The 20686-nt window shown below is 39.8% G+C and overlaps 1 protein-coding gene across 31 annotated transcripts in view; it reads right to left on the bottom strand.

The window, feature by feature from the left end:
• The window catches only part of cacna1ab (calcium channel, voltage-dependent, P/Q type, alpha 1A subunit, b), a 191650-nt gene extending 181982 nt beyond the window's left edge, over positions 1–9668 (bottom strand). For 24 of the 31 annotated variants that reach the window (XM_028446780.1, XM_028446772.1, XM_028446647.1 and 21 more), the window contains exon 1: positions 7610–9665. In XM_028446780.1, the coding sequence (XP_028302581.1) occupies positions 7610–7905 (296 nt within the window). In that variant the 5' untranslated portion in view covers positions 7906–9665. Of the gene's footprint in view, positions 1–7609 lie in introns of all 31 variants that reach the window. The other 7 variants (XM_028446764.1, XM_028446747.1, XM_028446613.1 and 4 more) reach the window with 3 other exon arrangements.
• Between the last annotated feature and the right edge of the window lie 11018 nt (positions 9669–20686).

Here is a 20686-nt window from a genome sequence, read left to right on the forward strand (position 1 = left end):
CATGCAGTGTTTGGAGAGGACGAAAATAATGAGAAAAGTTTAATTTAATATAAATTTCCTCTTCTAATTTATATTTCACATAGTGTTGGAATAATACTATTAGGGCGACCGTGGCTCAGGTGGTAGTGGGTCGTGGTAGTGGGTCGTCCTCTGATCGAGAGGTTGGGGGTTCGATCCCAGTACCTGACTATGTGTCGAAGTGTCCTTGGGCAAGACACTGAACCCTAAGTTGCTCCCAGTAGTCGACTAGCGCCTTGCATGGCAGTCCTGTCCCACTGGTGTGTGAATGTGAGAGTGATTGGGTGAATGAGCTGATATGTAAAGCGCTTTGAGACTGCTTCAGTGTGGGGATAAAGCGCTATATAAATCAAGTCCATTTACCATTTACCATTTAGCTCACACAGGAGAATGTATTTCATTCCTTTGAAAATGCTTTGATCAGTGAAAGCTGTTGGAATATCTTATTTAGTAATAATAAATGAAGAAAAAAAAACTATAAGAGAAAGGAGAGATCAATACTTGATGAACAAAATCAAGAAAAAAACTGTACTTTCGAACAGATAGCATACTATTTTGGCAGCGCAATATGCTCATTAGCATTTTCTCCCTGCTCTGTTGTATGCATGTCCTAAAAAATTGGTGTGGTCGAATTGGAGGACGCCCCATGCGCTTCATCTAAAGCAGTGGTTCCCAACCAGGGGTAAGTGTTCCCCTCGGGGTATTTGGGCACATTGCAGGGGGTACTTGGAAACATTTCTAAACGTATTTCTAACATAATGAGTACTGGTCATGCTCAACAATAATAAGGCCTTATTTTGTGACAAAATCTTTATGAGCACGTTGAAAATTATGTTTTTTTATGTCAAATATCTACCATTGCACACTAGGAAATAATTCATTACTTAATTTTTAATGGTTGCATCTAGGGATGGGCGATATAGACTAAAAAAATAATCCCAATAATTTCTGGTATTTATCACAGCAACGACAAAAATAACCATAAATAAAAACAATAAATAAATAAAACAAATCCCAACTTAAAGTGTGAACAGGTTCCTTACAAACACAAATGGATTTGAATGCATCAACACTGGACACATTAAAAAAGGCTACAATAACTGCTGACTCAAAGAGCTCAGGCACTGATATTTTATGAAATATAATAGTGCATGTGGATCTCTATTAGTGTTATTGTATGCAATTAATTTATATTCTCACTTAAAATGAAATTATTATCTAAAAAAAACACATGAAAAGCAAAAATAACTCCATTAGTGTTTTTACTGCTGCTGAAACTTGTTTATTTTATGAGTTATATAAATATATCTCTGATTTTCTATAATGAAACCAAATCAAGCTTTATTCATAATAGTTACATTACTGTCTAATGGGATCAGCTTTGTCTTGTGAACACATGAAATATAATTAAAAAATATAGTGTTTTACAAGTTGGGATTGGTGAATACAAGGACATTTGTATTTATGCTAACATTTATTTCACACAACGTGTGACATGTTAGCTTTTATCCTTGCATACAAGTGTTAAATCTGACCATAAACAAATCGGTGGCTCTTTGTGGTTTGATGAAGTGGATAGCATTAGCTCTTAACCCAGTCTGTGTGTGGGTGGGTTAGCTTAGCATAGTTAGCTTTAGTTGAGTTTCCAGTTCAGAATCGTTGCTGCGGGTTTATCTCTGTCACCGTGTTTGTGGAACTTTGGGTGGATCTGACGGAGGAACTAAAACTGGTTCACTTTGTTGGATGGTTGTCTGGTTTTAACCAAGTAGCGGTCCATGATGTGTCGCTGCACACCAAGGAGGCTCCATGGCGGAGCTCCAGTGAACAACGCTCTGCTCCAGAGAATAATAAGTTGTTGACAAAGCAGTTGGGGGCAGTTTTAGCTCCTGGCAGAAGGTTTTTAGGGGCATTCTTAGCTAAATTGTGGGACAAATGGCCCGTGGCCCTCACTAATTTCCGACATGGGCATTTATAGTTACTATTGCGGGATGACATGTTCTTACTGGTGAGAACGTTTCTGATGACATATCGTCAACGATAACATATCGCACCTTCTTAGTTGCATCTCTAAAGGCAATTAATGTTTGGTTCAGGGTGAATGTAAAGGTTGACATGTAAAAATTATTTCGTTCAAGCTGTAGAAGGGGAACTAAACTAAAGTGATGAAGGGGTACCCCGACTTTAGAGAGGCTCGGGGTACACGAAACAGAAAAGATAAGGAAACACTGATCTAAAGGATTAAAAAAAGAAATATTTTGAAAACAGTTCAGTTAAGTTCAACATATACAGTACAGACATTTTCTTTTTACGATGTAGAAGACACTCTTAATAGCTTATTTTTAATAAGATCCGAACACATGCACACACACAGACAACCCTTGTCAAAGCAACCCCACTGCACCAAATTGTAATATTAACAGTATATAATCATGAAGGTTATATTTTACATGCTGTCGCAAAACCTCCCAAACTAAAAGTCATTTCCAGATGTTCTATGAATGTTGGCGACAATCAAACAAACATAACCTGGTCCAAACCAGTGTTAATTTTGACAAGAAATTTTTAGTCTTAGTCTTTTGACTAAAATTCTTTTTAGTTTTGGTCACGATTTAGAGATCTGATTTGTTTTAATTTTAGTCTTATTGTAGTCAACTTAAATACCAAGCAATTTTAGTCGACTAAATCAGTGACAGATTTACTAGACAATTTTTTACCGCTGGTATAGGAAACAAACTAAACCTCCTGTAATGTATGTGTGTATACAGTATGTAATATATAAAACACAAATCTAACTTCATTTCAACACAACTGTGTCTTTATTTCATTACAAAAGCAGGTGTGAATAACACAAGCAGACAGTCAAGTTTGAAATGGTATCTTTCTCCCATAATAATGCCAACTAAAATGTGCAATAAGTATTAATTTGCAACTCAATTTATACAAAACAAATAGTCCAAATGCCAAAGATCATAAACTCGTCACATTAAACGTCCTATAACTGACCATATTTGCGCACTTCTTCGCCCCAGAGTTGGTCTAGCAGTCGAGCCAATTAGAAAAAACGTCATGTCCCCTGTGCAAAGCAGTATCAAAACAAACATGGCGGCCGCCACGGACAAGACCATCGCAGCTGCGCTCTGTTCTGCTATAAAAGACCTGGATATATTGTTGAAAACACAACAAGAAGAGGCTTTAAAACCGTAAGTCTGTACCGTACTACACAATGTTTTCATCTGCTGACTTCATTTAGGAAAAAACAACTACGCTTGTCGCGCGATGTCTGATTGGTTACTCTGCGCGTGTTTGTCCCGCCCCGCTCAGCCACCAGACATCTCTCCCGTTTCTGATTGGATTTTCGTCTATTTTCGTCTCGTCCTTTATTCGTTGACGATAATGTCAATCAATTTAGTTATAGTTTTAGTCTCGATCAATTACTTATTTTTTTGTTTTGGTTTTATTTTCGTCCACAAAAATATATTAGTGCCGAAAATAATGACAAAGATATTTAGTCAACGAAATTAACACTGGTCCAAACCAATGGTTTTACCTACAAACATATAAACATTTATGTACTAACTTCAGACGATTAAGAAAAGCATCTGTTAAACATACTTTTAAAAAAAAAAAAAAAACACACACAAACAATCTATTATATATATATCTATATAACGTGTTAGTCTCATGAATCTGCAATATGGGCAGATCACACAAAACAGTGGAGGCATAGATCAATAATTTTTCAGTTGCATTCAAAAAACTTTATTACTGTTTTCAAATATGTGATCGCACAATTTGTTATTTAAAGAAGAATAGTGGTACTTTTTTTTACCCATTTTGTTGAAATTGTGCTGCGATTCGGGGGGAGGCGGCTTAAAATGTTCTATTTATTCACAGGGGCGCAAAACAGAAAAAAAAATGGCAACCACTGATTTAGCAAATGCAATGTGATTTACATAAAATGCAACTGATTTGCTGGGATTCATTTTGCACATTTATTGAGCACGTTTTAACAGGCAGCTGTTGACTGTCAGCTTTCATGACCACTGCAGCGTCTACTTTATTCAAGTAGAGCACGTACAATCAAAATAAATAAAATAAAATGATGGTTTCAGAATTTGTTGTAATTCAAGTGAAGCAAATGATCTTATTCCAATAACCAATCTAACATTTCCTAACTCTAACACACAGTCTGTGTTCCCACACAAGCTTGTGTCCACAAATCCCTAATTCAAACAAGGGCAGTCTACACCACTTTTAGTGAGCTTCATCAGTTAGTGACTGGAGAATCACAAACCTAACATTTGAAACCAATGGAAAATAGATGATAACGTTAAAGTTACAGTATAAGCAGTTGTTGAAGTGTTGTACAAATGGCTCTTATTGTGAAAGGCCAGAGGCTTGTGGGGCACATAACTGTGTGTTCAATGATAAGGACAGTTTTTGTCTCTAAAACACTCCCAACATCCAATCAAAAAGAGACGTAGGAAAAGGTTTTTGAGTAAAGTCCAAACCGTTATTACATACTGTGGGAACTTTCTAACCCTCTGCAATGCCATGAGAATGATGGGTTCTAAGTCACTCAGGTTCTAATTGCTTCATGTTATCAACAACTTCATTACTTCTTACGTAGTAAAATCATGAAAATGACACAACAAAGTCACAAATCTACAGTATTGACATACTATTTCAGAGCAATAAGTCAAGAAGTTGCCATAAACTCAAAAAAAAATTCAATCTAAATTTAGTATTCACAACAAAAACTGCCAGGTGCCAAAAAATGGTTCAAGTTAGAGATGAAGATCTTTGTCTGAACACCACAGGCAGGGTCCGAGTCAGTCTTCATTTCTATATCTGACACGGGATTGGGCGCCGCACTGTAAATAAGCAGTCAAGTGATGCATTTTGATTATTATCATAAGAATTAGCACACATGGATGCTTAGGTAGTGCAACTAAGGCTGGCCTTTATAAATATTTTATTTTTTTTACTATTTCTTATTTATTTTAAGTTTTTATTAAAAAAAAAAAAAAAAATTTAAATAAGGTGTGTTGTCTTCTGATTGAGAGGTTGGGTGTTCAATCCCAGTCTATCCTGGTCAATGTGTCAAAGTGTCCTTGGGTAAGACACTGAACCCTAAGTTCTCCCAGTGGTGGACCAGCGCCTTGCATGGCAGCTCAGTCCCAATGTAAGAGACTGCTTCAGTGTAGAGATAAGGTGCTACATAAATAAAGTCCATTCATCATTTACAGAGTTGAGTAGTGTTGGGTTCGCCCTTAAAAAAATATTTGCTTCTGGTTCGAGCCGTGTCAGGTCTAGTTCAAGTTACGTCTAAGATGTTTCATGTTACAACTTTCATTCAAGACACTTGTTAGGACATTAATGTATTATCCACAATGTAAGCACTTTATGGGTGTTTCCATATAACCTTATTACTAATAAAAATATGAGTTACTACATACTGTCTACCATATACTATAATTATGATTGAAGTATACTTTCAAGTTTCCTAAGATGCATTTTGAACTTACAACGACAAAAACCTGAATCACACTGAGGCTAAATATCTCCATTGATTCTCCACTTTTTAAAGTTCTGAAAGCATTTTAAGTGAGAAAGTGACCAAGTAGAATATCAACATGTGGACATTTGATCCATAAAACTCACAAAAACACATTTTATTCCGACAACTTCTGAGATTTTCGGAGACCCGCCATTGTGCTACTGACAAAATTTCCGCTTAACTTCAAAATAAGAGCCATATTTACGAAAGCGTTAAAAAAAACTAATGGAAGCCAAGAAGAGATGCTTTTGTTTTGAAAAGGGAATGTTTGATTTTTAGCTTGAAGGACGGTTGAGAATGACTAGAATGACGAGTGTGCCCACTGTGCATACTTAAAACACGTCATGATATAGTTCTGGATATTTCTCGCATACACAAATCTTTTCATACTATCTAAAAGAACTGGGCAATATATTGTGATTCAAGATATATCGAGTTTTCTATTTTGGCGATATAAAAAATGACAATATCGCCTATATCGAGATATATTTACTTGTTTTGATTTATACAACCACACAGCACAAATCACATCATACAAGTATTTAATATTATTCTTAGAGTACAGTCAAACAGTGTCCTTTACAATTTTTCCATATTCCTGAGATATATATTATATTTTAAAAGTCGGCTGCTTTTGCTTCTTCCCAGAGTAGCATTCTAACCCAGACTTTCCCATAAAAAAGCCACACTACAGAACTCACTCACACGTGCTGTCCCTTAGAGGAGAAAAGGCCAAAAGTGGCACATATTGTGCAGCTGCTTGTTAATAAATGTGCCTGTGTGGCATTTTTCATCAGCAAATTTAAGCCAGAATTGTTTTACTGGTAAAAATGCATGTGTTGAGTTAGAAGTATTGAGATTTATATTGTATATCGCCATTTTGAAAAAAAATATCGAGACATGAGTTTTGGTCCATATCGCCCACCCCTACTCTCTAATGTGAACACACTACATACTAATTTTGACGTCAGACTTAGTAAGAGTAGTACATTATTGATTAAACAAAGATGAAGGGTATCCACTGATAAATATCTGCAACTGTATAATGGAAGGATTTATTTTATTAATAATGCATTTTTTTTAATAATTTTGTGTACGAGCCCTACAGTGAAAAATGGAAAACCCTAATAAAACGAAACATCTCAAAAATGTATGAAGGTGATTTTAGCATTTTACTAAAAACGTTCAATAGTAATATCAATTTATCACACAATAATTTGAGGCAATATGATGACGCTTTGCATGTATTTCCATGAATAAACCATAGAAAGGTTGAAATAAATAACACAATGCACTTAGCTACAACCTGTGCTTGTCCATGTTTCCTGATGTGGGGGCTAGACCACAGTGTTCTATCAGCAGCAGATCAGCCCGTCCTCACACTTTCAGCCTTTTCCAAAGGAAGTGATCACAGGACACCCATATATGGTCAGTAGTAATTAGAGAGAGAGAGAGAGAGTTGGAGAGTCATTTCCTCTGCCTTTGGTTGCATGGCGCTTAAGCCTCCATAATGCTGACATCAGCACTCAGCTCTGACTACAACAAGCCAACACACAAACACACACACACACACACACACACACACACACACACACACACACACACACACACACACACACACACACACACAGGTGTAAGCTAAATACTGCATTCAAGGCGCATTGTTAATCAACAGCAGCATCATTGTAATTGTGACTGCCGGCGTCATGACAACCACCATCACCGGCAGCACCATTATTCATTCCTTCATTAGATGTACGATCAGATGAGTCTGTAGCAGTAGAGGAAGAGGAGGAGGAGGAAGGTGATGAGCATCAATCAGAATACGTTTCAAAAGAGGGAAAAATAAACATGGCCTGATGTTAGAGGACACACACATTTATACTCCAGGCAAACACAACTTTCACCATTCAGGTTCAGAGCACTCACACACAAGGCCACACCTCAGAGGCAGGCAGTCCAGCAGCGCGTACACACACACACACACAGTACCTTGGTGGTCAGCCTTGGCAGAGCGTTTTCAAAGGATATGGCCATTCGGTGATCTTTTTGGCGTACTTCCTCACAATGTTGTCTTCACTGAAGAGGAAGAGGGAGCGGTTGACCGTTAGGCAGCTCTGCCGGACGGGTATAGGGTTGTACAGGGCCATGGTCCGGGCTCTCTGGGCCATCGACTGCTTGTACATCCGCTGTGCCCCGGGGGGCCCCCCTTGCCTGCTGCCACCACGGCCGGGCCCCCCTTGTCCGCCGGCACCCCCGCCACCACCGCCACCACCACCTCCTCCTCCTCCGTACCTGTTGGGTTGCTCGTCTCCAAAACGCGCCATTCTGCAGACACCAAACGCCAGAGGTTAGGAAGGAGCCTCGGGGGAACCTCAGAGTGGCACCTCAACATGCCACCCCCCCATCAACCTCGTCTCCAAACACACATGCAGAAAGGAGGTTTGGGGTGTCAGTTTTTTTTAGGAGAGGGGGGTTCTTTATCTGCTCCCTCTTTCTCCCTCTCTTCTATCTATAACTCGTTCCCAGATCTTCAGTGCTGAGAAGATCCCTCCATTTGTGAGTGTGGAGGGAGGGAGGGAGGGAGGGAGGGGAAAGTGGGGAGGGGAAGGAGAAGAGAAGGGACGCACAGTATTTCTGATCGTGTGTTTGGAATATGAATGGAGGGAATAAAAGTGATGGATTCAATTCCTGCAAATTGACTAATTTAACAAATTACAGAGATGTCATAAGATTGGGTTTCGTCTCCAAAACAGTGAATCTTCTTAAATCATCAGTGTTATATTTGCTCTTGGAAAAGCAACGGATCCTGTGATTTGCTCGTTGGGCTGAGAAAAGCCTTTCCAGGAGGTAAACGGTCGTTGCATCTCAGATCCATGTCCTGATGAGGCTGCATCGCTGTACGATGGCAGAGATGTTGCCATCATCTCCACTAAGTAGGCTACCCCCTTTCTTCAGACTGCGTCTTTCCCCCCCCCTCAACAGCCATAGTGCATCTTGACAGGATCTGCAGTTGTCTCCCCCTCCTCGTCCTCCTCCACCTCCTTCTCCCAGGTCCCCCCTCCTCTTTTTTCCAGCTGAGTAAAAATAGGAAAAACAGAGAAGAGTGAAATCTTTAATAATGCATTTATTCCTCTGCCATGGATCCGCAGTGTTTGGAGTGGCCGAGGTGGGCTGTGATCAGAGCCAAGGCAGAAACCAGCTGAAGGGGGGCTTCCCCAAAACCTGAGCCTGGTGACATGTGTTGATATTTGGGTGATGGATGGTGCGGCATCCCCCTCTCCTCCCCCTTCTTCTCTTCCTCCTCTTCTTCCTCTTCTTCTCCCTCCTCCTCACCAAGGCGTCGGTCACTGATTTTGGGCGTGATTGCTCACACTTGCAGACGAAAATACAACCTGGTGCTCAATCTACCAAATGATGCCTTCAGGGCCCTCTTAATAACAAAAAGAGCAGCTGAAATGAAAAAGGTAAAATGATCGTCCACATCAATCATCTATAATCCAGGGTTAGCAGAGCAACAATCCCGGATGGGCAGGAGGATCCAGAGGATGGGAGAAGGAGCACTGGGTGAAGAAGCAGCAGCAGCAGCATCACCACCACCATCACCATCATCATCATCATCATCATCATCAAATGTTGCTCGACGGCGGCGGTGCAGGTGTGTGTTAGCAACCGGGGAGAGAGTGAGCAGCATCCCCGCCCAGCAGCACAGCCTCCGGGGCTCCTGAACCAGCTCCAGCCTCCTCTTCTCTCTTTTTTACCGCTTTTTCGATCCTCCTTCTTTCACTCAGTGATTGTTTTTCCTCCCTCGACCCCCAAAGGGGACGTGAGCCAGCGCACAGTGCGTCCGCAGGCTGTTAGCGCGGTGTTCTTCCTGGGAAACGGAGAAAAACCGACTCCCGGAGCGCTCCGGTGCCTCTCTCTCTCTCTTCCTTCCTCTATCTTTCTCTCTTCCTCTCTCTCTCTTCTTTTTTCCCAGTCGGATCAGTGGCCAAACCTGACAGCGCACGATGCACTGAGCCCCCCACACACACAGCGCGCGCACGACGCGTGGGCGTCATTTTGCCGTGGAGCACCACCGACTAAATATTACCGACAAGACCTGAAATTATTCAATTATATCTTATTGTGGATCTGGTGCCATAATGAAACCCTGATTGGCTTGTTAGAAACTTTGAATGTTACGTAATGGGCCTCAACATGATGCGTAAAACGGGTGGGGGTGTGGGGGTAAACGGTGCTCGTGGCATTTTGTTTAAAATAAAATGGCGTTTCCACTTTTGTTCTGTACTAAAGAAGATTAGGGCCAATTTTGATGAAGAAAATAATTTTGAGCAAATCAAGAATAAAATTGAAATGTCGAGATTCAAGTTTTACAATTTCAAGAATAAAGTTAAAATATAATGTCGAGATTCAAGTTCAAAAGACGAGATTAAAGTCAAAATTTCGAAAAAATAAACTCAGAATACAATATTGTTGTAAAAGTCGAAGGTTTGCATATGAAGTTCAAATCTACGGAAACTGATAGGGCCAATTCACCATGTGACAACAGTGACCATCTAAACTGGCCCTAATCTGTTTCCGTAGCTCCACCTCCTCCAAAAGTGATTGGGTTTTCCTTCTGAACAGATTAAGTTTTTGGCAATATGTGTCAAAATTCTTAAAGAGATTACAACGCTGTGTTTATGAGCTAAAAGGAAAATAATCTCTTTGTTATTAAACCCAAATTTGAAGTAAATTTTAACGCATTCATCGATACATGTTTGAGTTCATTTACTAAATTTCCACTTTAATGTTTTCTTTCTTACTGTAGTCTTGACATTATATTTCAACTTTATTCTTTGAAATTTCAACTTTAATCTGGATTTCCCAAAATTATTTTCTCCATTAAAATTGGCTCTCATCCTCTTCTATAGTTCTGTGACAAAAAACTTTCACAACGCATTTTCTGTGCTTGACAATATTGACCGTCTGTGCTCGTCACACAATACACCAACAACATAAGACAAACCCCTCTCAAGGGAAAGAGTCCCAGTAATACCGGGCCTAATACTGGCCTTAGTAGCTTAAAAAATCTGTAAAAGTTAAAAAAGTCGATGTAAACCTCTTTTGTTTAGCAAAATTTGATAAACAAAATCTGTGATCTAAAAAAACATGTGATTGCAGGGGGCGACAGTTCCAACTCGGCTGTTTTGTAGATGGCATAAATCGACTTTTTTTAACTTTTGCTGCTAAATGATCCTGAAAGCTTCACTGCTATAGAACTCAATGGACTAAAAGGGGCCATTCGCATCATCAATGAGGTCATTTCAACATGGCGGCGCACAGGCTCTCAAACGGTAGACTAGTCCATTTTTAAACGTTAATAAAACGAATGCGCATTTTGTTTGGCACAGATCTTCTAATAAGGACATTTCAAATGTTTTAGGCCACATTTGGAAAAAACAATGTGGAGGATCCCTTTATGTTTTTACTGTGTTTTACACAGTTTTCAGAGCCAGTGTTTCAAAAGTTCATGGTGTTCATTAAGAACGTGGGTGGATCATATTTTAAACAACTCGTGTGTCCTAATTTTTCGATGAGGTTGTGTTATTTTTAAGGCTCACTCTCTGCTTCCACCCGTCTGTCATTCTGGCTCTGGAATCTAAGACGGCTTTGATGCAGTTGGACAGGCTGTTTGCTTGGACAAACCAACCAAGCTGTCACTGCTCCAGCTCGGGGGAATGAAAGTGGAGGGAGAGGAGAGAAGAGACGAAAGTGTGTGTGTGTGTGTGTGTGTGTGTAGCATTTTTTCAGTTACATCATTTTAGGTAAGATAATCAAATCCAACACATCCTCTTACTGTATTTGAAGTGACTTTGTCGCTGTCCTTGGTGCTGAAATAAAAACCCTTGTCTCACGTGTGTCAGGGAACGTCTGCTGTTGTTACACAAGGGTCACAAACTAGACTCACGAGTGGCGCACATGCAGACCCTCCACCGTTGATCAGGCTGGGTTAGTCCCTGCCCCTCCCACCATCTGTTAACCACTGAGAGATTTATTTGCAGGTTCTGCTTGCTGTTTGTATCCAGCAACGTTGGCAGGGAAAGCACTCATCACTTGAAGCTCTGGTTCTACTCTTTCACAGTCTGTGGAATGTTTCATAAAGGACCATATGGAGAGATTTCTGAGAGACGGCTGGAGGCAAGCTCTGGAGCCCCACCAACTTTATGAGAAAGAGAAACTTCTGCTTTCTGTACAATGCAAAGTAACAACAAAAACTTGTTTTTCAAACGACAAGTTCAAAGTTCAAACAATTTAAATATAGCAAAACATTCAAATTCATTTTCTTTTAATGTATGACCGAATGGTTTCTTATCGTGCTCTTGACAAAGGCTGTTGGTCTACGGCAGAGGTGGGCAACTTCTATTTATTTTAATGTATTTATTGGTTTATTTAACAGGGACAGTCTACATTAATATCCAGATCAAAAATATACCAGATTTAGCCAGAAGGCTATTTTTTGTCCCTGGACAGAATGTTCAAATGTCACCCTAAAAGAATACAAATTAAAGGAAATATACAATAAAACATACAGTGAAAAATGTAGCAACATAATAACATATCACACTTCCATATTACATATTATTAAAAAAAAAGAAAATAAACAGTCATTGACAAAAGACAATAATCAGATATTAAAAAACAAGTTCATAAAATAAAACATTAAAGTCACCAAGAGGCACATGCAGTCAGGGGAGGCACAGGTTAGTGTTGACATGACTGATTTGGGATGAGCTAGTGTTTGAGGTGTGATTTAAACAGACTGTATGTGTATCACAGCGAGGGCAACAAAAATGTGTTTGTTTGATCGAAGGGCCACATTTTCAAAATCATCATGTCAGCATTTAAAATAATGACTGAGAGATAACACAGGAAAGAACAAACATATGTTATTGTAATTGTGTGTATGTTTGTTGTTGTCCTGCTTGTTATGATTGCATTTTGTGCATTTATGTTGTCCTTTTGCATATTTTTCCTGTAAAATGTATGTTTTTTGGAGTGATATTGTGTATTTATGTTGTCATTTTGCAGTGTTTTTTTTTTTAGTCATTTTTGTATATTTCTGTTCTTGTTTTGCTTGTTTGGTAGAAAGAGTCATTTTCTGTGTTTTTCTTGCCTTTTTGCATACTTTTGTTGTCATTTTCTGTCATTTTGTATATTTTTTGAGTAATTTTGTGTATGTTTTGTGTGTTACTGTTGTCAGGGTGTTCGTTTTTGTAGTAGTTTTGTGTGTTTTTTGAGTATTTTCTGCAGGTTGTAATTGTATTTTTAATGTATTCTTGCTTTTGTTTTGTGTCATTTTGTACATTTACTTTGTGGGTCGCATAAAATTAGACCGAGGGCAGCATGTGGACCCCGGACTGCTAGTTGCCTATATCTGGTCTACCTCCTGGGTTGCCTCTAGGAACTGCTTCAATTCATTGTTTTATTGTTTTCCATTTGGCAGAAAATCATTTTGTTCCTATTTTACAAACCACAAACCATCGTAAAACATGTAACATTTGTACAGTTTACCAAATCTGCAATATTTTACGAAAATCCACAACCCATAAACACCATATTTGTGACACTTAAAAACATTTGTCACAATGTTTCAGTGAAAATAAACATTTAAACCAAAACTAATCAGGTGCAGCAGTATATGTAACTCTGCTGAGGCTCCGACTACACCTGTCATCTGTATTTATCTGTATGAGTTTGAAGCATATGATCATATTTTACATGGAGCTGATTGGTGACTAGTGCTGCTGATAGAACAGGCCTGAGGGCACCACACATGGTACCTGATGGTTGCTGCTTTTAACATTTCAAAATATTTCACACTGTGTCCATCTTAATGTTACATTTTTCATTTAAATATTGCTTTTGGTTCGTTGCTGGCCTTCTTTTTGGAGAACGACCAAATATGGGTTGTAACGAACGTAGAAGTACCGGCCCAGCATTCCTCAGCTTCACTGATAGCTCACACTAACGACGCCTACGGAGTTAGCATCATCATTAATATCATTACACAGAGACAGAGACATCATTTTGTCTGGCCACAGAGTTCATCCCAATACCTATCTACAACAGTAGTCATAGACGGGTGTTGTGATGAATTCTGTGACCCGACAAAGATATGATTTCCGGTGACCTTCTCGTTAACTTGCAGTCGGCTCTGGGATGAAGTGGGATCCTTTAATAACTATAAAATCAACTATAATATACTTTTCAGTATTTTGCAGATTGTCGTCTTATACAGCCTGAGCACAGACATCTTGATATGCTGAATTGACAGCATGTTGCCAGGCTGACTACTTCCTCATCACTCATATTGTTTTCATATCGATAAGGCTGAATGGTTTTTAAAACGGAATGTCAATCTGCAACTTCTGCTCAGATTCCCTTGCATCTGAGCATTAAAAATAACCATTTTTGAAGTATTCTTCTCCAGAAAAGTTTGTCCACTGATGTCAGAAATATTCCAACATTCCCAAAACCAGATGTTGGGCTGTTGCTATGGCGCTGTAGTAATATGCTTTTAACAGTACATGTTATATTACTGTGATGTTAATGTGGGGCTAACCTGAACCTGTTAGCTCCTCTGAGGGAGGGACTTTGGAAAGTTTGGAGGCAGAGCAAGAGAGCAGCGGAGAGGGAGGGAGAGAGGGATCTGAAAGTCGGGAACTGCACCTTTAACTTTTATGCTTCTCTCTTTGCTAAAACTGGAGTGTTGGTTTAACTTTATTCAATTAAAAATGTGAATACATTTGTCATGAAATATTTTTTATGTCCATAATTAATCAAGAAACAGGAATCTAGGAAACCTCACCTACTGTCCAGTATTCAGTTATTTATTCCAGTCACACTGGTTGAATTATTATTTTGGCTAAAAAGTCACTGAATCGATTTATAGTCACTGAATCGTTTCAGATCGAATCGTATTAAATTTACCAATTTTATCCATGAATCGAATCGGCAACAACAAATTGTAATTCGAATCAAATCTTTGCTACAACAAATCGTTACACACCTACTATTGACAGTTAATCAACTGTTTCTGGTCATTTACGCAGATTACACAGTTGTTAATCTGGTTTGTTTGTTTTCTGCCACTTGTACTGATGTCAAACCTCTGCTGCCAAAAGTCTAATAAACATTTGAAATCACAGCTCACTTTGGGCGTGTTTCCCAGCAAATGACACCTGTGTTGGACTTGTTTCTCTTTTTTGCTTTGACAAAATACAGACCTTACTGGTTTTATTGTTTAGTGAGTAAAAAGGTATTTCCTCTCATATCCGTTTTAAACTAATTTACATGGAAACATTTTTTTGTAAAAAAATTCATCAGCATGTCTCTGGTATTAGTACAAGATGAATGCAGCTCATCCGCTGAAATCCTTCCATCGTCTCAGAGCCGCGTTCACCATCATGATGTGAGCATCACTGGATTCTCTCGTCATCTGATTCCTGCAAAATAGCGGCAACTATAGCAGTGTGCGATAAAAGCCTGTTCTTGCTGACGGCACAGGGAGGGGGTGGGGGGGAGTGAAAGTGAGTGTCGGGAAGAGGTGGGTGGTGGTGGAGGAGAAATAGTCTGGTGGGGGTGGCACTGGTTTTACCAGCTTGATGGTGATTCTAAAGGCGTTTGAGGTGCTCCATCTTTGCTAATGATGCAGTGGAAGAAGAACGGAGACATCTTTCTACAGATTGGCCTCCCTCTGCTTTTGCTGCATGGTAATGCAGCCCTCCCAGGCTCTGTGTGTGTGTGTCTCCCGGTGTGTGTGTGTGTCTCATTGTGTGTGTGTGTGTGTGTGTGCTGCTGCTGCTGCTGCTGCTGAGGGAAGTCGTGCTAAGGCCCTGATGTGCAGCATTGTCATTCTTTGAGCGTCCACACAGGCAACCCCCGCAGGAAGCCCTTGCACCTCCCTCCTGAACGACGTCCCCCCCCTCCCCCGACCTCTCTCTCCACCACCCCACCCTCAGTCTTTTTCTGATCTCACTCAGCAGGCAAACGCTTACTGAGCTGTCTGAGAGCCAGAGAATGAGAGGGAGACAGAGACAGCTCAGCAAAAATCAGCAGTAGCTAATGGTCCCCATCAACAAAGACAAGAAAAAGAATCAACTTTGAATTACGTACGTCTGTCAGCTCAAGACCTTTGAGCTGACAATTACACCCCAGTGCAGAAGAGCACACATTTCCTGTTTGTTTGAATTTACATCATTGTTACTTTCCTTGACTATCTATATCTAACATAAGTTTTAACAAACCAGGGACATCTTGGCTGATTAAGAGGCATCTTAATATATATGTTATTACTGTGTGTACAATGTTAGTGTGAAATATCCAAGTTTATAGTTTCTTTAAGACTCAAGCCTCGTTTACACGAGAAAGTTTTCTAGAGAAAACGCAAAAGTTTTGTTGCGTTTTGTCTGCCCATTGACGCGGCAACAGCGTTTTGGTGCTTGAAATCGGAACTTTTTAAAAAAACGGGCTCCAGAGTGGAAGTTTTTGAAAATGCTTCCATATCAGTCTCTGTGTAAACAGGGAAACAACACTTCCTGTGTCACAGGCATGTGCACTGAGGCTACAGAGCCTCATTAGAGGAACACTGTTCGTGTGCGTCACTCTTTGGAAACAAAGTGTTGATTTACTTCACCATCACTTGATCAGTATTTCATGCCTGCATCAGATTCTGATGACTATCACAGTGCTGCACTACTTCTGAGAGCTATTTAACCAAACCTGGGATCGAGCTTCATTTCTATCTTTTTTAACACAGACTCTGGTTGGACTCGGCTCAGACGCTGCACGGTAGATGAACGTTCAGATGATGTTTTTCGATTAGAGCAAGAAAGACGCACAAATGGATGTTGAGGATGTGAATGAATGTTGTCCTTTGGTACAGGAAGAAATATTGTTAAAAAAATGCATAAACGACTCGTTCTTGACTCATTGTGGAAGTGTGTGCCGTCACATATGTAGAGAGCAGGTTGCTGAGTTGTGTAATGCAGTAGCAGTAAACCTGCTATGTAGCGTGTAGCATCACATGAAGCTGCTTGTCATGTTTATAGATGGATGCAGGATGAGTGGCTATTAAATAAAGCTGAGTTATTTTAAAAAAAAAACTAGCCTTGGATCGTTCTACACGGATTTGAACAGTGTCAGGCAGCAATGAGTTCAAGCTTAAAGGCAGGGTATGTCATTTTTGAAAACTAGCATGATTTTAAAAGTAGCATTCTCCGAGTGCTCCGCTTTAACTCGCCCCCTCCCCTCTCTGCTCCCTCTAAAGCCACGGTGCTTTTTTTGCCACCGTCTTTCTTTCCTTGCCCTTGTTAGCAGGACAAGCCGTCACCAGTAAACGTCATTCTACGGTCAACTTGCAGTGTTAACACTAACTCCGTTTTAACTCTGTCACAGGTGAAGCGCTTTGAATGTGAGCTCCGTGCATGCAAGGGGTCGAGAATGAGCAGGGAGACACGGAGACGTGATTAATTAATAAAAACAAATCGTCTCCCGACTTTGGACGAAGTTTTTACAGGCTTACAGCTGCTACAGATGACAGATTTTCTTTGTTCCTTTTTCAGAGCGCATAAGATTTCTGTCAGGACATAAAGACAATTTCAACCAAAGACTTGAAAAATTTATCTGGAGGAAATTACCTACCCTACCTTTAAAAAAAGATCAGCTTTATTCGGGTTTGGGCGTATGATGGCTATGGGCTGGGATTGGGTTTAACTTTGTAGGTCAGATTAAAGCTCTACTCTTACTTGTGTTCGGCGAAGTGTCTCTGTGCATGCACTTATTTTCGTTCATTGCAAAAGTACACTGCCATCTATTGGCCTGGCATGTTTACTGCATCGTTTTTTATACTTTCTGTGGTCCTTATTTTTATGAACTAAAATGTCCACAGACTTAGGGTGTACTCACACTGGCAACCAGGGCCGTTCCTAACCAGCTCTGTGCATGTGTGAAACCATGGGGGGCCATTGTCTGGCCTGCGTAGGTGTGATCTGCACCACAGGGGGGTTAACGGCCCGATGGTCCTGCTGGAAGAGGTGGTCCAAACAGCGTGCCAGCATGCGCACGCATAACTCGACTCGACCCGCACGCAAAATGTGATGACGTTGGTACCGCGCGACGCTTTACGGCACATAAACATCCGCATTCCGCAATGATAGCGGTGTCAGAAGTGCTCGTTAGCCGATGAAAAGTTCAGAGTTGGCGTTACCTGATATATATGAACAACACCACAGAGAACTCATGGAGGAAGAGGACAACATGACCGTCAGGACTTCTCTTTGTTCAGCCGACAGCGGGACAGTAACGGAGTGTAGCAGCTCATCATCAGGTCCGGGTATTTCCGAGGGTTTAAATATACATATAAACACATATTACTGGTATATTAACCCATATAAACCAGAAAATATGGAAATAGGACATTTTACTGCTGCAAATGTGTAACATATTACTGGTATTTTGTGGACAGGACACATGTGGTTGGCTATTATATAACCCAGAAAAAAATTGAAATTGTACATTGTACTGCTGCTAATGTATAAATATATATATATGGTGTTTCAGTGTTCTGGGACACATACTCACAAACTCTGTAGAATGAAAACAAACACAGTGTCTTGGGGAGCAAAGTGTAGTGTATTAATTTATTCATCTAAATGTTACCAAAAACAGAACATCACAAATACAAGCCCAAATAAATGAAATGTCTGAAAGAAAGGGTAATCATTTTCCAAACAAAAATCAATAAGCCAGAAATAAAGCCTTTTGCAAAATGTAACATGAACCTTAAAAACAAAACATTTAAACATTGGAAGTACAAGGATGGGAATATTATGACAGCAGAACCTGGAACAAGACTGCAAATTGTTGCAACTATTTATTTATTTTTAATCTTATTTTAGTTCTCTTCTTAGGTCGTGTCGTGTTAGTGCACATGTGGCAATACCAATTTTCAGTATGTGGAGTTCCTGTTAGTCCTGCACAACTATAATGAATTGCTCAGAAATCTACATGTGTCCTTTTCTCAAAACACCAGTAATATGTTACACATTTGCAGCCGTAAAATGTCCCACTTCTATATCTTTTGGTTTATATGGGTTAATATACCAGTAATGTGTTTATATGCATGTTTATACCCTCAAAATTACCATGGAATTTTGGGTTTTACTCGGACCCCTCATCATCACGTCTCTGCAGAAGAAGACCCTCCGCTGCACCTCAGCACTTTAACAACTCACTAATTTCATAATTTAAATAAACTATTTCTACCTTTGTTTTTCTGTTTACATGTCGTTTGCTTTGTATTTAATAAAATGGTTTCTCCAACAGTTGGTTAAATCTACACATTTATACTGTATATAATGCACATACAGGATGATGTGTAACACTAATCAGCAAAATTAGCAGTAAACACATTTTGTAGAACTAAATATAAGGTTATGCTGTGAACAGAAAGAAAGGAAGACGAGCCAGATAATTCTAAACTTTAGAATATAATACAATTGTTAGGTGTTTGCAAGTTTCTTTGTGTTTATTATATTATACATTTATATGACTTTAAGACATTGTTCTTTTTATTTCTTGGTTATAAGGTAGTTTTTGGTGTGATTAAATTACCTCTTCTTTATTTTTATACTGTTTTCCAATTTGGGGATTTTTTTGTTTCAGGCGCTTGAAAAGCCTATGGCTCCGCCTATAAATAGGCTGGGCCTGGAGTGCTCTCTCTCTCTCTCTCTTGCTCATTCACCTGCAGACGCGGAGCTGGGCGGAGGTCTGTTCCTGCTCCTCCACCTGTACTTCTCTTTTTGGGGTTTAGGTATGTTTTGTTTGTTTCTGATGGGACCGGCTGTCCTGTTTTCGTTTTCAGTTGGTTTTCAGGAGTAGAATGGGTTTTCTTTCTTAGTTTGGATGTGGTACTGGCTTCTACGGCCCTGTATAGGGTTGGCCCAGTACCGCATCTTTTTCTTCTTTTTGGCCGGCCCACCAGGTAAACTTTGTTTAAAGTTCATTAGTTTAAGGATTTGGGATGGTTTGGGGTTTTTTGTGTCCTTTATTTGTGTTTAAAATTATTCTGTTCTTCAGGTTCCTGAGCTTTCTTCTTGTTTTTGTTTAGGAGAAGTAAAATAATAGTTAACAGTCATGAATAAAAGTTATAAAATCCTAATTGTTTTCCCGTGTCCTTCCTAATGTGTTTATTCCCTTTTCGGGGTGTAACATATTATGGGGGCTCGTTCAAACCAAAAATCTAGCACGTAGTCATATGTTGCCATTTTGTTACCTTTAGTTTTTTGGCCCTTCGTTTTTTGGGTTTTGTTGCAGGTAACTTTTTGATTAAGGGGTATGTTTGTTTGGACTTCGTTTTGGATAATATTTTGGGGTTATTTTGAGTGAGTGAGAGATTATCCGAGACTTTTTGAGGAGTTTAGTCTGGAGTTTTGTGCAATAAAAGGTGTAACTGTTGTTGCTGCGCATTTGTGTAATTATGTCTCTCGTGTTTAATCTGGAGGAGTTTGTGAAAGCGCCCAGTGTAGAGGTGGTTCACAAATGTACGAGAGAGCATTTAACTATGCTGGCTGATTATTATAGAGTGGCTGTTTCTAAGCCGGGTAGGAAGAGTATGGTTAAATCCGAACTGCTTGAGGAACTTGTAGAGAGAGGAGTTTTACCTGCTTCATCACTCCCAGCAGAAGGTTCTCGTTTGTCCTCTAGTGAGGACTCGGTACGTTTAAAAGAGTTGGAAGTGGAACGCCAACGATTATCTCTGGAGAAAGTGAAAGTTGAGCAGGAGGCCCAAATTCGTCTGCGTGAGCTAGAGTTGGCGGTGCTGCAGCAGCAGCAGCCACAAAGGGAACGTTCGTTTGATGTGAGTAAGAATATTCGTCTTGTTCCACAATTTAATGAGAAAGATGTGGACAAATATTTTACTCTTTTTGAGAGGGTGGCAATGTCTCTCAGATGGCCCAGGGAAGCGGGGACGGTGTTATTGCAGTGTTCACTAGTTGGAAAAGCGCAGGAGGCTTATGCGTCATTGTCGGCTAACGATAGCCTTGATTTTGATAAAGTTAA

The sequence above is a fragment of the Gouania willdenowi genome, chromosome 1, assembly GCF_900634775.1.
Source record: "Gouania willdenowi chromosome 1, fGouWil2.1, whole genome shotgun sequence".
Classification (NCBI taxonomy): Eukaryota; Metazoa; Chordata; class Actinopteri; order Blenniiformes; family Gobiesocidae; genus Gouania; species Gouania willdenowi.